This window comes from Corvus kubaryi, unplaced genomic scaffold, assembly GCF_017639235.1.
Source record: "Corvus kubaryi isolate FWS band 111438036 unplaced genomic scaffold, C.kubaryi_AGA036_p1.0 37398, whole genome shotgun sequence".
Lineage (NCBI taxonomy): Eukaryota > Metazoa > Chordata > Aves > Passeriformes > Corvidae > Corvus > Corvus kubaryi.
Window position 1 is genome coordinate 28,524,798 of NW_024581137.1, and position 13,582 is coordinate 28,538,379.

General features: G+C 39.2%; 1 protein-coding gene across 13 annotated transcripts in view; it reads right to left on the minus strand.

Moving 5' to 3' along the window:
• Positions 1-5,040: 5,040 nt before the first annotated feature.
• HDAC9 (histone deacetylase 9) overlaps positions 5,041-13,582 on the minus strand; it is a 463,926-nt gene continuing 455,384 nt past the window's right edge. For all 13 annotated transcript variants that reach the window (XM_042044237.1, XM_042044228.1, XM_042044236.1 and 10 more), the window contains one exon: positions 5,041-11,518. In XM_042044237.1, the coding sequence (XP_041900171.1) occupies positions 11,479-11,518 (40 nt within the window). In that variant the 3' untranslated portion in view covers positions 5,041-11,478. The remainder of the gene's footprint in view (positions 11,519-13,582) is intronic.

The following is a 13,582-nucleotide window of genomic DNA, read 5'->3' on the forward strand; positions in this document are numbered from 1 at the left end:
GGGTATATGAGGTTGGAGCTCAGCAGCCACATTTTGCTGTGATCTGATTGTAAACTTTCCTCTGAGCCACTCAGACACTGCTGTTCATATCACAGTTCATGATCCATTAGTAGGTGCAACTGTGGAGTTTTCTGGTCCTTTCCCACTCACCTCTGAGATTCACAGTGTGTGAGGCTGGGCTTAGATTTTTTCTGAGCTCTTAGAGGGTTCTCTCCAACAGCTTATTCTGATTCTGCAAGAGGATGAAGGATGTCCTAGACTTCTTTGAATCATGTCCTACTGCTCATGGTCCTGTCACCATGGATCCTGGGGGGACATGGTGCAGAGCATCCATGAAAGTCTCATTATGCTTGAAATATGACCACACTTGTCTTCATCTTCTTGGTTGCCTGTAGTTAAGAGTATTTATTCTGAGTGTAACACCTTAGACTTCCTATGAGAGTTTTAAAGGAAGATGAAACCTAAATTTATAGCTGAGCAACAGATATTCTGTGACACGTACCACCTACTTCCTTCATGTATTCATGAAGATGCTTAAACAATTGTATATAGGAGGATCTAACAAAATGTACTTGAAAAGTCATTAACACTGCTAAGAGGAATTCTAAGCAGGCAGCAAATAGAAGCAGATTTGAGAAATCACCTGTTGAAGCAGGTTTTTACAACTCAACTTGAAATGTGGTACAGGGCTTTACATTTATTTGTGAGGGCTTGATGCATGAAGCCTGTGCCTGTTCTCACCTGTCCATTCACTGAATCCCTAAGGTTAATAGGAGGCATAAGGATAGGGCTGATGTTTCTTTGCTTGGTAATAAGAACCACAACATCTTATGCTTATAAACATTGCAAGCCTTGAGACAACTTCCTTCCAAATTCCCTGAAGCCTCATTTAAAATGGTTCAGTTGCTACCCCTTACACAAGTGCAGTATTTATTGACATTTTTTTGTTCTTTGAAATCTACATTCAAATCGCACCAGGTAGCACATCTAGCAGGGTAAAAAGTCTAGTTCCTGTGCATGGATTGTTACACAACCCAAACAGTTCTCTGTTTTGTGAAGGCCATCTAAAAATGAGGAGCGAATAAGAAAAGTATAAACACAAGGAAACTACAGGATATGATTCATAAAAATCCCACATCTCCTCTATATGCTCATACAGTCTTCTTTGAAAAAATAAATAAAAGGTTTAGTTGTTTAGCAATGTTCCAGTAAGTAACACACATACCAGAGAACAAGCAAGCTCAAAACAATGAGCTAAAATTAGAAGAGGCAGATTCAGCATCTGAAGTCACAAATACACACACACTTACTTTATAATGTGAAGGCATCTGGAAGAAATATAGTCACATGGACAGTCTGGGTGCTGGCATAAGGACTCTAGCTCTGGAGATTTTTCCGTCAGATACAAGCTCTTTGTGAATCCTCAAACAACTCTTTTAATCCTATCTGTGAAAAGAGGCAACGATGGGCCTGCTTCTGTGACTGTTGTATGAAACCCTGGGTGTTTACAAGGATCTTGGATTTTCGTGTTGAGTGCCACTGAAATAAAATTATTTCTTCAAACCACTCAGCTGTAAAAAGTGCTCAAAAAGTTATTCACTCTGAGCCACTTTGCTATGCAAAGTCTATTTCCTACTGAAATAGAAGACAGAGAGACACGGTGTACACCAGTACTGACTATTTGTCAGCACTTCAGTAACATTTTTTTCTCGCAGATTTTTCTCCTAACTTAAAAAAAAGTTCTGTAGAGCAGATGCTTTACATGCTTGCTAGCCATGATCAGTTCTCAGCAGACCTTGTCAGCTCAATCAATAAACCACTTACATTCCCATAGAAATCATAGAAGACATGTTTAGCAGCAACAAGAAGCAGCAAGTTCTACTAAGAGCCTGTGTCCAGGACCACTCTTCGATGATGTGCCATCAAGCAGTAACCAAAGAGTTACACCTCCAGTGAAGAAAATGACAGCAACCATGGCTATGGGCAAACAAAGGGGATTCAGGTGGAGCTGTCTGATCTCACTCTAGATTTACATTTCCAGTTCAGATGCAGGCTGTAAAGGAAATAACAAGAGCTCTTGTAGGTCAACAAAGATGGAAAGAGTTCATTGCAAGACAACACTACACTGTGATGATGCTTCTCATGAAATAGTTTGTTGGACATTTTTAAGGAGAAATGGAGTACACGTATTTATTTTTTAAGTTTTTCAGCACTTTTTGCTTTTTACAGATGTTGCTGCAGCTGTTAAATTATGTACTCGACTTCCAGTATGAACCCAAACACCCACTCCAGGCAGTAGCTCAGAAGGAGCCAGGACTAGTTCCTTATGGCTCAGGTGGCAGAGAGAGAACTGCTACACATCAGATGTAGTGAGGGACAATACACATTTGGATTTCAGCTAACATAATAACATGATTTTGAAGGGAGAAGGAGAGGCAGCCGAGAATGAGAGAAATCAATTGCAGGATTATTTTTGGTTTTGTTTTCTAAGAATCAGTTGTTACTTTTCCCGCCGTATTTGGTAGATAGAACAAGGAATTACCTAATTTGTCCCTGCTTGTAGGTCAAATGAATCGTAACAAGTCTAGATTTATTATAGACTCAATACTAGATTATCTACAGATGCTCCAATAAGGTTTTCAAGGCTAGATTACCTGAAATACAGAGAAAAATGTTAGACTTTCACTGGTTGTGTTGTCTAACACAGCCAAAGTTGGACAGCAGAATTTAGACAATTAATAGAAAGTTGAGAAGAAAATATTACAAATCATGCCAGTTATCTTCCTACTCTTTGTTCATGTGTGGAGTCTGGCAGAATTTCATGCAGTTAGGCTGGGCCACTGTCACAGCTAGTGTAGATACTGTCAATAAGGAAAATGAACCTGTACTGACTTGGGGGAACATAAATATTTGTAATGTATGCTTTTACCTTAATTGATTGATATTTTGTTTTGATAACAATTAATAACTTTATCACAGACTGATATCTAATTAAATTAGATAGCTAAAGATAACTAGATGGCTAGATAGCTAAAGAACAATGCATTCAAATACTATTACCATCTGAATGGTGTAAGATTGTGTTGTTTGTACATAAAATATACCACAAAAGAGGTTATTTAGGATCTTACCAGGCATGTTCTATTCGGTTATTAACAATCTATGAAGATATTCATATGACAGCCGTAACTGGCTGCGTTTTTCAGTCGTATGTGGACAGAGAAGTTCAGTCAGAAGCAGCTTACAAACTAAGAGTATAAATTTTGCACAAAATCCTAGATCCACGCCCTTACTCAGCTTCTAGTAAAGTACAGAATTTCATTTTGGGTTTTTGTTGAACCTGTTCCCTTTTACAGGGAAGGAACCCCAGAAAAGGATGTGAGCAAGAATTGTGAAACCCTATTTCACAAGTTTCCAGGAGGCCTGTATGAATGAAGTACTGTACCTGGGCACTGTGACAGCAAAGGTAAAAACTAAACTTTTCCCTTTAAAAACAAACAAACAAATAAACAAAAGGTATCTCTGGCATACTGAAACCAAACTCCACAATTTTAAGATCCTTCTCCTTCTATTTGTCAAGGAAAATAGAAGGAAATAAGGGAGAAGAGCAGTGGCTCAGCACATATTCACTCAGCTTTATCGCACTATTTACCCTTTCTGACAAAGAGCCATCCAGCTCTTGCTATTCCTTTCAAAGCTGCCAATGGAAAGAAAGATTTTTCCTGGGGAGGAGGATCTCCAGGGGATGCAGTGAAAAAACATGAGAGAAGGAATCTGAAAGAATTCACTCCCACCCATCTACAGGAGATTCCTAGAAGCATTGTTATTCTGAAGGTTTCCAAAAACACACTCCACTTCTCAAAGGCAAGGTCAATTATGGCAGGTTGGTTTTAAAGCAGCAACGGTGTCTAGCTGGAATCTCTCACAAGGTTGGAATGTTAGAAGTAGACCCAGGAGAGATGATTTAATGTACAAAATGCAGGTGAGGCAGCCAGAAAGACATGATGAATGTAATTTATCACAGGGCTCTGCAATTTATCACAATGGAATCACAGGAAACAAGCAAAGCAGAGAAGTAGATAGATAGACTGGACAGATTGAGATTCTTTGTGCATGGAACTTCTTTGAAATATGCCAAGGAAATTACATGTTACATGTTCAGATTTTCAAAAAGTATTTTATTGATGGAATGGAGCTGTGTGTTTCTACGTTTGGGAACCTTTTCCCCAGAAAAGAAAAAGATGTGTTATTCTGAAGAATGGAAAAAAGGTAAAATTATAGGATGCTGTTTTGCTTCATTTTGTTTTTAATCCCCTTCTGGAGCAGATCTGGATACATTCCAGGAGGTAGGGGTTTCCATGTGCAAACAAAGAGCCTGTACTTCCCAGCTACCCTCCTCTCTGCTCAGTTTTCAAGCTCAGGTGCATGAAGGTCCACACACAGAAGCAATTTCAATCTGTGAGCTACTTTTGACAATGTGCAAGTGATCAAAATGTGCTCCCAGCAAACACTCCTTCCTCACTCCACTGCTTTTGTGGGTGCCTTTCTCAAAACAGGTCTGTTCTATTAAGGTAACAACTCTGAGTTTTACAGCAGCAGTGCTGGAGCAATACCATGGTCCAGAGCATTGCTGCAGAGTGCTGGGTATTCCCCACCGCCCACAAAGTAGGGGCCTTACAGCTTTCAAAACAGTGAATGTACTATTTAAATTGCTTCACTGGGAGGAGAATTATGTGTTCTGCAACGCCTCAGGACAATGAGCCAAAGGAACTATAGAATATGAGCTTGGTGTTAGAGCCGGAGCTCTGCAATGCTCTGCTTTGTGTGTGTTTTAGCCTGCTATGTAACATTACTTTTACATTAATATTTGTGGTTCCTTTTTTATGCACTCCAGCTTCACCATGCTTCCCCCTTTATATTTTAACAGTCAGAATCCTATGATCCAAGCAGGGTGGCATGTTCAAAGCTCCACTTCTTTTTAGCACTGATTAAAAATAAAACAAGCAAAAAAAAAAAAAACCCTCAGAATATTGAAAGAGCTTACTTCAAATAGCTTTTATTAACACTAGGACAAGACTATAGCCAAAGAATTATACAAAACACAAAACAAAAGAGATTTTAACATCTTGGTTGAAGACTATTTCACGCCAATCCAATGCTCATATATCTATAATCAACAAAGTTCTGGAGCACGATATTACTTAACATTACTCATTGGATACTTTCAGATACAAAAATGTATCAGGAATAATAACGATGGTTCCTTTTACTCTTATGGAAATATTACTATTGACCTTTAAAAATGTTGCCCTTTGGGTCAGTCCCACTGATGCTTTATCCATTAGAATCTGCTCTGCCTGGAAAGACAAATTACAGATAAACTTTCAGAGCTCTGAGCAAAAGGACTGATTTTTATCATGGAAACAGATAGCAACATCAATTTTCCAAGAAAAAAAATAGACATTTCAGCTGTGCATCCCTAGACCAAAAAGTCAGTCTTGTAAAAACCCATGGCAGTAAGCTTGCTTTGAAAGCCTTAGTTATGACCTCACCAGGTATTGCTTTACGCTTTCCTACTGCATCCTAACTTGGAATATTAAGCCAATCATGAAATTTAAAACAGCAGTAAACTAAGCAGCAAGAGACATGAGTATGAACCTGTTCCCCTAACACATGACGTATACACACTCGTGAAGCCAATAGAATAGATCCATCACAGTCAATATTCTCTCAGACAGACTCTTCTAGGAGCAGAGCTGGCACTTTATATCAGAAAAAGGTATGTGTGGGGAAGCTCAGCTCTGTTACTGGGCTTTTCTTAGTTTTGTGGGGCTGAGCGCAAAGTTCAGTTTCCTGCTCTAGCTGCCTCCCAAATATTACCCAAAGGCTGTTAGAGGAGGGATTTAAGTGGCCTTTGAATCAGGATGTCCTATGGCTCTGCTACTGCAAACGTGCCTCTGGCCATGCAGGCATACCATCGGAAGGGGGTAATGTGTGGAGACCTTGGCACAGAATCACTCTCACTGCACAGTGCCAGTGCCACTGCTTGCATGCATCACTTGTCTTTAGACCACCCCCACAGAAGCCTGTCTTTATTATAAATCACAGCCCTTACAAATGACAGCCCAACTCACAGTGTGCTAATTGACATCCAAAGAGAAGTATCTTGGATGGTGCAGAACAATTTATATTTTGCTATCATCTATGCTAATATGCTGAACGACAGAGAATGGCACTAGAGCAGAATGAAGGACTGTGCAGAAGAGACATAACTGAGAGCTGCTGGAACGTCTGTCCTTTTTGGTCTTTACTCTTTGTAGTGTGTGATTTACTAGTGATTAGAACTGGGTTGGTAACAAGATGTCATGGGACAAAACCCTTTTGGATCAAGTGAAAAAATGACATTGTTAAAATCAAAATGGGTCTCTTTTGAGGTTAGAGAGGCATGTAAGTTTCACAATTTCTTTTTTTAACAGTCAGCAGACAGCCAGCTAAATAGTACTCTTAAAATACTGCTGCAGTTTGGATCCGTTACAAAAATGAAGCATTTAATTGTTGCGAGAAGTGACAAAGATAAGCTATTCTCATTCCCACACGAAGGGCAGGGGAATCTGTCGGAAAAGACAGACTTTTTTTAAGATAGTTTTCTATGTGTTACAAGGGTGAATTCAATTACAGGTACAAAAACAAAGCAAGTGACATGACAAAGAAAGATCTTAAATAAAAATTTAGAACCCATACTCCTTCAAATCCAGCAAGTAGCAGAAACCTGATTTAAGAGTGATTCTTTCCTGGCAGGTTCCACACACCATACCCCCCCTCCCCAGGTACATATTCTGTTTTACTTCCATATGGAGTCTGTAAAAAAAAAAAAGAACAATGGTTCACAAAGCTCTATTGTGACCTTTAAAAATAAAACAACCATGCACTGCTACGCTTCTGGAAAGGCCACTATTGAGAAAAAAAAATTCCCCTATCAGTCATGTTATGAAGTGTCTTCTAGGGGGTGAGAACTTCTCAGACAAATGCACAGAACACACATCAGGGCAGCACACACGGCTGCTGCTGCTGCTGCTGCTGCTGCTTAGGAGAGAAAATAGCCCAGCCAGGTTCACATCTGCATGCATGTGGGCATGCTGGTGGGACAGGGGGGATATTTCCCAAAGAATAAATGTTTGCTGAGCACCTCCTTGCCCCTGCAAGCTAATAGGAGTTAGTTGTCTTACAGCCATCAGTGCCTTTGGAAAAGTTCCCTCTAATTCTTTGTCCCAGACACATTGCCCCGAAAGTGTCCTGCTGTCTGTCTACAAAAATTAGTCAGTCTCTACATTCTTGTTCTCTACAGGATCTCTGGTGTTGGCTGCAGCAAAACCTTTCTAATATTTCATCTCCGTTGTGACTCTCATCTTTTCAGAGAGGCTGAACTTGGATAATACACCAATTAAAATACCACATACTCTAGAGAGGGGTTCATTTTGCCACTTATATTCAGCCTGCAGCATGTTGTTGACTTTTTTGCAAAGTAAAGGCATAGCCATCTTTATTTGCACAATGTTTTCCATTTCTTTTATGATGTTTATTTAAGATAGCTTAATGATTTTACTTTTCTCAGATTCACTTGCTTGGAATTAGTTGCTTGATTTGCAGTGAAAGTAAAATTAGAAAGGTACATGATTAAAAAAGGGAATAATTCTGTCATCTTTACACTGGCAAAATTCTTGTGAACTTTGATTACCCGCTAGAAATGTTGCCTGAAAAGAGATCATATAATCAAGCTGCAAATTATATTAAAACCAAATGAGCATATGCAGAATTCCTCCACAGAGTCCAAAAATGAAGTGCAAGACTCTTAGGTTTCAGCAGTTGTTAGATTTGCTATTTATCACTGTTCTTACTCCAGCCCAGGTAAGAGTCTTAAGCTGGATAAAAATCATTCTTTTCTTGATATCCTGAGTCATGTCTCTTTTTAGTTTTCAGTTTGTACTATGAACTGAAGGACCTAGGAATACAAGAAAAGTACGAGAAAAGCATAGTAATACAAGAAAGACCCCACTGAGCTTGATTCTTAGTTCCTAATGCTAGAGAAGAAAATGAACTGGAGTAAGCATGTTAGTGAAACTTGCTGCTGAGGCATCTCTTGTTCTGGTAAGTTGGTGCCTTTGGCACAGGGGCAGAGTGCAAATTACTGCAGGATTTCCCCGTGAGGCAAAGATTTGCTGCCAGTGGCAATGGCAGCCTGGGGTGGAGGTACTGTGGGATGTCCTTTTGTCTGCCTGCAGCCCTCGTGCCACCAGCACCAGGCAGAGGGTCACCCTGGCTCCAAGTGCTCCCTGCTGCCTCCTCAGCTTCACCTTCCCCATGGAATCACATGAAGAGACCACCCTTGTTCATGCATTTCAGCTCAGTTTCAGATGCAATCTAAGCTCAGACACAGATATTTTGGCAGCCAACTTGAAATATCTGGGACTGAATTTTCAGAGGTGTCAATCTCTCTAGCCTAGTGGGAAAGGTCTGTGGGAGACAAGAGACTCTGATGTCCCCTCAAAAATCTGAATTTTTACATTTGAAACACGCAATTCATGCATCTTTCTGAAATTCTTGGAATCTGTTGTTGAATCCAGTTAAAACTGGGCATTTTAAAGAGTGTCTATGTGAATATTTCCCTGGAAGTATGACTAAAAATGCTGGAAGATATTTTAACTCTAGTCCATGGGGAGCTATTGATGGTAATAAAAAATACTGTGAGAAGAAAACAGCAGCAAGTGAAACTGCCCTCTCAGAAAGCCCAGGTCTGCTTTGAAGGAAGTGTTGATATTCACCATAAGCCTCAATCATTTCCCAGAGGGCCATAAGATGCCTTGGAATGACATAAAAAGCAATGGCGTTCTTGACTTAAAGGGGAAAAGGAAAGCAGGGCCTGATCCATCTCCCATTGAAATCAAAGAGGACTGCTACTGACTTCAGTCGGAACAGAGTTCTGGACACAATCTGTGTGCAGTTTATTAGCACACTTATTTATCCAAATGATCCCAACTTCAGCCAATAGCATGTCTAGATATCTGTCTGGGACTACATCTGTACAAATGTATAAGTGTGACTTTATAATGTGGTTTAATTCAAATGATTCTGGCGTTTTAAAAGCATTTCCAGCTACAAAAGGCATCTTTAGCTGATTTGCACCCCAGAATACAGACTTTGATTGCAAAAGCTTGTAACTCACACTTCAGATTGCAATTCATATACAATTTCATGCATGCGAAGGACACAAACAAATTTTAGGGTTAATTTTAAAATGATGTCACTATGCACTCAAATGAAATTTTGCAGCCATTATTTCAAAATGTGAAAAGCTCTACAAATTACCCAACTCATCAGCTATAGCCCTTGGTTTCCTTGAAGGGAAATTTCTTTGATGACCATAACAAAATCGTAGTAAATGGCAAGCAAGATTGCCGTCACGAGTCTGCTGAAAATGCAGGAGGAACTCCTGATTGCTTTAGTCATGTGAACAACCCCTTCAGAACAGCCCAAAGTCAGGCGAGGTGGTTTACACCAGGAATTAATTTAGCCTGCTGGGACTCTCTGCATTACTAAAACAAGCATGGTTTTGGCTTGTAAATGGGGGGTAGAATTTTATTTCACTTTCTGAGGGTCAGAATTTTATTTCCCTTTTTAAGGGGCATACATTCATTTTAGAGTAAACCTTTCAGAATAAAAGTTTACTTCACATTATAGGAAATGACATACCTTTTTTTAGCTTTCCCTTTTCAAAGCATGCCTCATATTTCTAACTTGTAGTGGAGAGCTTTGGTATAAGTAATAAAAGTCTTTAAAATTAAAATGCTAATCGTAAACAAACCCAAATGCATGAAAAATATAGTCTGACTGCATAACAAAAGAGAATTATATAATTCTATTTGAGGGAAATCTTTCATCTTTGATTTACAGGTTTGAGTCTGCCTATAACTGAAACCATATTGTTCCATATCTTTCATATCATGGCCTTCCCCAAAATCTTGTTTTAATTAAGGTTCCTTTCAGATTTCAGAATAAAAAGCATGACAGTCTTCACTTATGGCTTTAATATATATCTTTTTTTTTTTTCTTGAATTTGGAAAATATATAAAAAATTAACATCACTTGCTTTTAAAAGCTGAGCAAGCTATCAAATACTGCAAGCTGAATACTTCAAGGTATCTCCCGGGGTTCATTAGGTGAGAAAGTTGTAAACAAAATAAAAGTTACTGTAGCAGAGTTTTGTTCATTTGAACATCTTACATACATGCCCCATCTCTCTCTCTGACAGTAAGGCAACACGTGTAACAGTTTAAGCGTTCATTTTCAGCTAAAGGCACAACTCTATGTTACGTTCTCAAACATGGAATCAAACAGCTAAAGTCACATTGCAGGGAGATCTTGCTGCACTTTGGGGATCTAAAAAAAAGCCTAAACCCTTTGAAGCTTCTTAAGCAACATCAGTTCCCTTGGTGCAGGACTACATAAAAGAATCAGTTCGTATTCACATCACGACCTGTAAAAAACACTCCCACACAACCTCCACAGAAACACCTGAGCTTCAAATGAGCTGCACGCAGTTACTGCAGGTCGCTGCTTTGGAGTCGGAACGCAGAAACATTTCAGAACAAACCAAAAACACGTTGAAAAACTATCCATACTTGATCTCTGCTGCACATATGGTGAGAGCTACTGTCAACTACAGAGGGTACAGCACTTTTTCTTAAAGGCAAAAGATCGCTCATTTTAGAGAATCATGAATGTGTTTTTATGATAGAAAAGATTACATGAAATGGGGAGGGATGGCCGGGTATAGGGAAGAGAAAATAAAGCACCACCAAGCACAGTACTTTGGGGGATTTATAGTACAATAAGAAGTGCTTTTCCTTTAGCTAAAATCCCTCATCATAATTTAAACACTTTTCACTTATTCAGCTAAGAATTCATTACAGGAGGTTAAAAAATGGCACGTAAAAGAAGGGTGGGGTTTTTTTCTTCATTACACGGAGCAAAGAAAACAAATTCTATTAACAATTTGACACAGTATGAAAAAAATTACCCAGTAAAAAGTGTCAGAAAGTGATTCATGGAGTTCACAGAGTATGTTGCTGGCTGTTGCAATTCTCATATCTATAATCTATCATGTAGAATTTTGCAATACTCTATTTCACAATTTGTGTTAGTGAGTGGGTCAAACAGCATAAAAAAAGCATGCTCTAGGCTCTTTCTCCCAAGCCCATTTTACTGTAACTCTAGAATTGTAGCGGTTACATTTAAGGAATCTTTCGGGCTCTTTCAAGTCCATCCAAAGAACAAGTGAAGCTGCTATTCAGAGTTTTGTGCCCAGTGTTTATGTTCCATCTGATCTGTGCCACCCAAGAAGCAGACAAGACATGTCTGAGGGTGCTTTGGGGGATACACAATGATGTCACCCACAGGAAATATCAGAGAGGACTTGGCACTTCACAAGGCTGGCTCTTCTTCCATGGGCTCACCAGCAGCTCTGTAAAAATAAACAGGCAATCAGAATACGGCACAAGAGTACACAATGACATTGTAGATTTTCATGCATAATCAAAGCTGATTTTTCAGCTCTCTCACATGTTTATTTGTGTTATTCAGCTATCCATAAATAGAGTTTCTTTCCTAGGAAGTATAAACAAATGTCAAGTGGAAAAACATTTTAGATCCAAGCAATCACCGAAAATGTTCCTGTTTATATTAAAATATGTCAGAAGATTTTATAACATTTTGTCCAGAAATGTACATGCTTTGTGTCAACAGAATCAAATAATTTAGGGAAAAAAATAGCTGTGATACTTTCATTGTACAAGCTTTTGCAACTAAAAATACATGCATTTATTTTTTCAAGTGGACCCATACCATTAAAGCAAAATGGTTCACTAGTAGCCAAGTAGTGTTTCCTCTGAGGTTCTTCTCCAGTCCCCTAGTTTTTGATTTTGTGTTTTCATAAACACATTGCCTGCCTGCCTGCAACTTTTGAGACTAAATTCTGAACCTGATCACCAGATTGCTATCAAAGGAAAGTATCTATTAACTATATCAAATCATATTATATGTATATATTTTATTTGAAAACCTCTGGGAAATTATCAGCTTAGGCAAGATGAGCTCCCTAAGACAACCAAAAAGAAAATTATGAGGACACATGGGCTGAGCTCACATCAAGTCTTGCAATTCCTTGTATCTGACAAGCTACTACACCTGAGGAATACGACGGCAAATATAAAATGGGAAGCTTCTGAGACCATGGAGAGACCTCACTATTGAAGGGAAAAGAATTTGTACAGAAACCATTTTTCATCTCAGTCTGTCGGCCTTAAGAACTATTTTAAAATAGTAACTTCAAGCAATTTTGAAATGAGGGGAGAAAAGTAAATGTAAATTAATAAATGAGATGTTTACCAGTTAATTCTTGTAAGCCAGTATAATAATTGGCTTCAGTAAAGCATTCCTCAGAAAGTAAAAATTCATGAGATCCCATGGAAAAAAAAGTAATTAATGGGGACTTGCTTGGTCTTTTGATAGTTTATTCAGCAAGGAAGCCAGAGAATTTTAAATGAATCTGGAATTTATTAATGTCTTTCCCAATGAAAAAATCAGCAGTATGTCTTTAAATTATTTTATACAGGTTATTCCTTTATGATCTGGAATGATCACAGCTAGTATGTTGAAAAATATGTCAGGTGAATGACATATCAAAAAGATGATATTTTTCAGACTAACCACTTTCCAAAGGGTGATGACTCTAAAAGATGATCAATCTATAAATCTCAAACCTTTAGTTCCTCACCACATGGTGGAGAATGTTTCCTATGTACAGTAACCACTGCGGCTCCCTCATTCCTGAGAGGCGAGGTGAAGCCCTCTTGCATTCCATCTTTGCCCCCTCTTGCTTTGTTCTGGCTCGCAGCAGAGAGCACACAGTGGCAGCCAGGGTGAGACGAAGCCCAGCCTGCTGCTGAGGTCCTCAGGTGTAATAAAGGATCACACACCAGGGGAGGAATTCGCTCTGATGGTGTGTGTTGCTGTTGTGCTGACCACACACTTCCACTTTCTCCAGCCACTTGTGGGAGACCTGAAAATCTCTGGCATAACACAGAGGGTCAGTAAGCCCTTGTTAAACATCCAGAACCTTATGGGTCTGTCTGGAAATAGGATAATTAGGAAGCAGATAACAGCTCAGTTTTCAGGTTCTGCTGGGAGTAAGCAAATGAGAAAGGATGTGTCAACAGATTTCAACTGGAGATTGGCAGATCAGGAAGGAGCGAAGCTCTGGAAAACCTCTGGAAATGAGAGTAGGGGTTTGGACTATTTATAAGAACCTAGGGAGCCAGTACATGCCCACATGCACTTGACTTCTGGGACTGACATTCTCATGACCATAGTACAATTGAGGATCTTATTTAGGACTTTTTTCACTGGGAAATTTTTCACTGACAAAGGTGCTTCTGAGGGCCAGGAGTGGCCCTCACTGATCTTGAGTGCTATATTCTAATATATTCCAATATATTCCAACACCGGGCCAACATTCTGCACCAGTCAG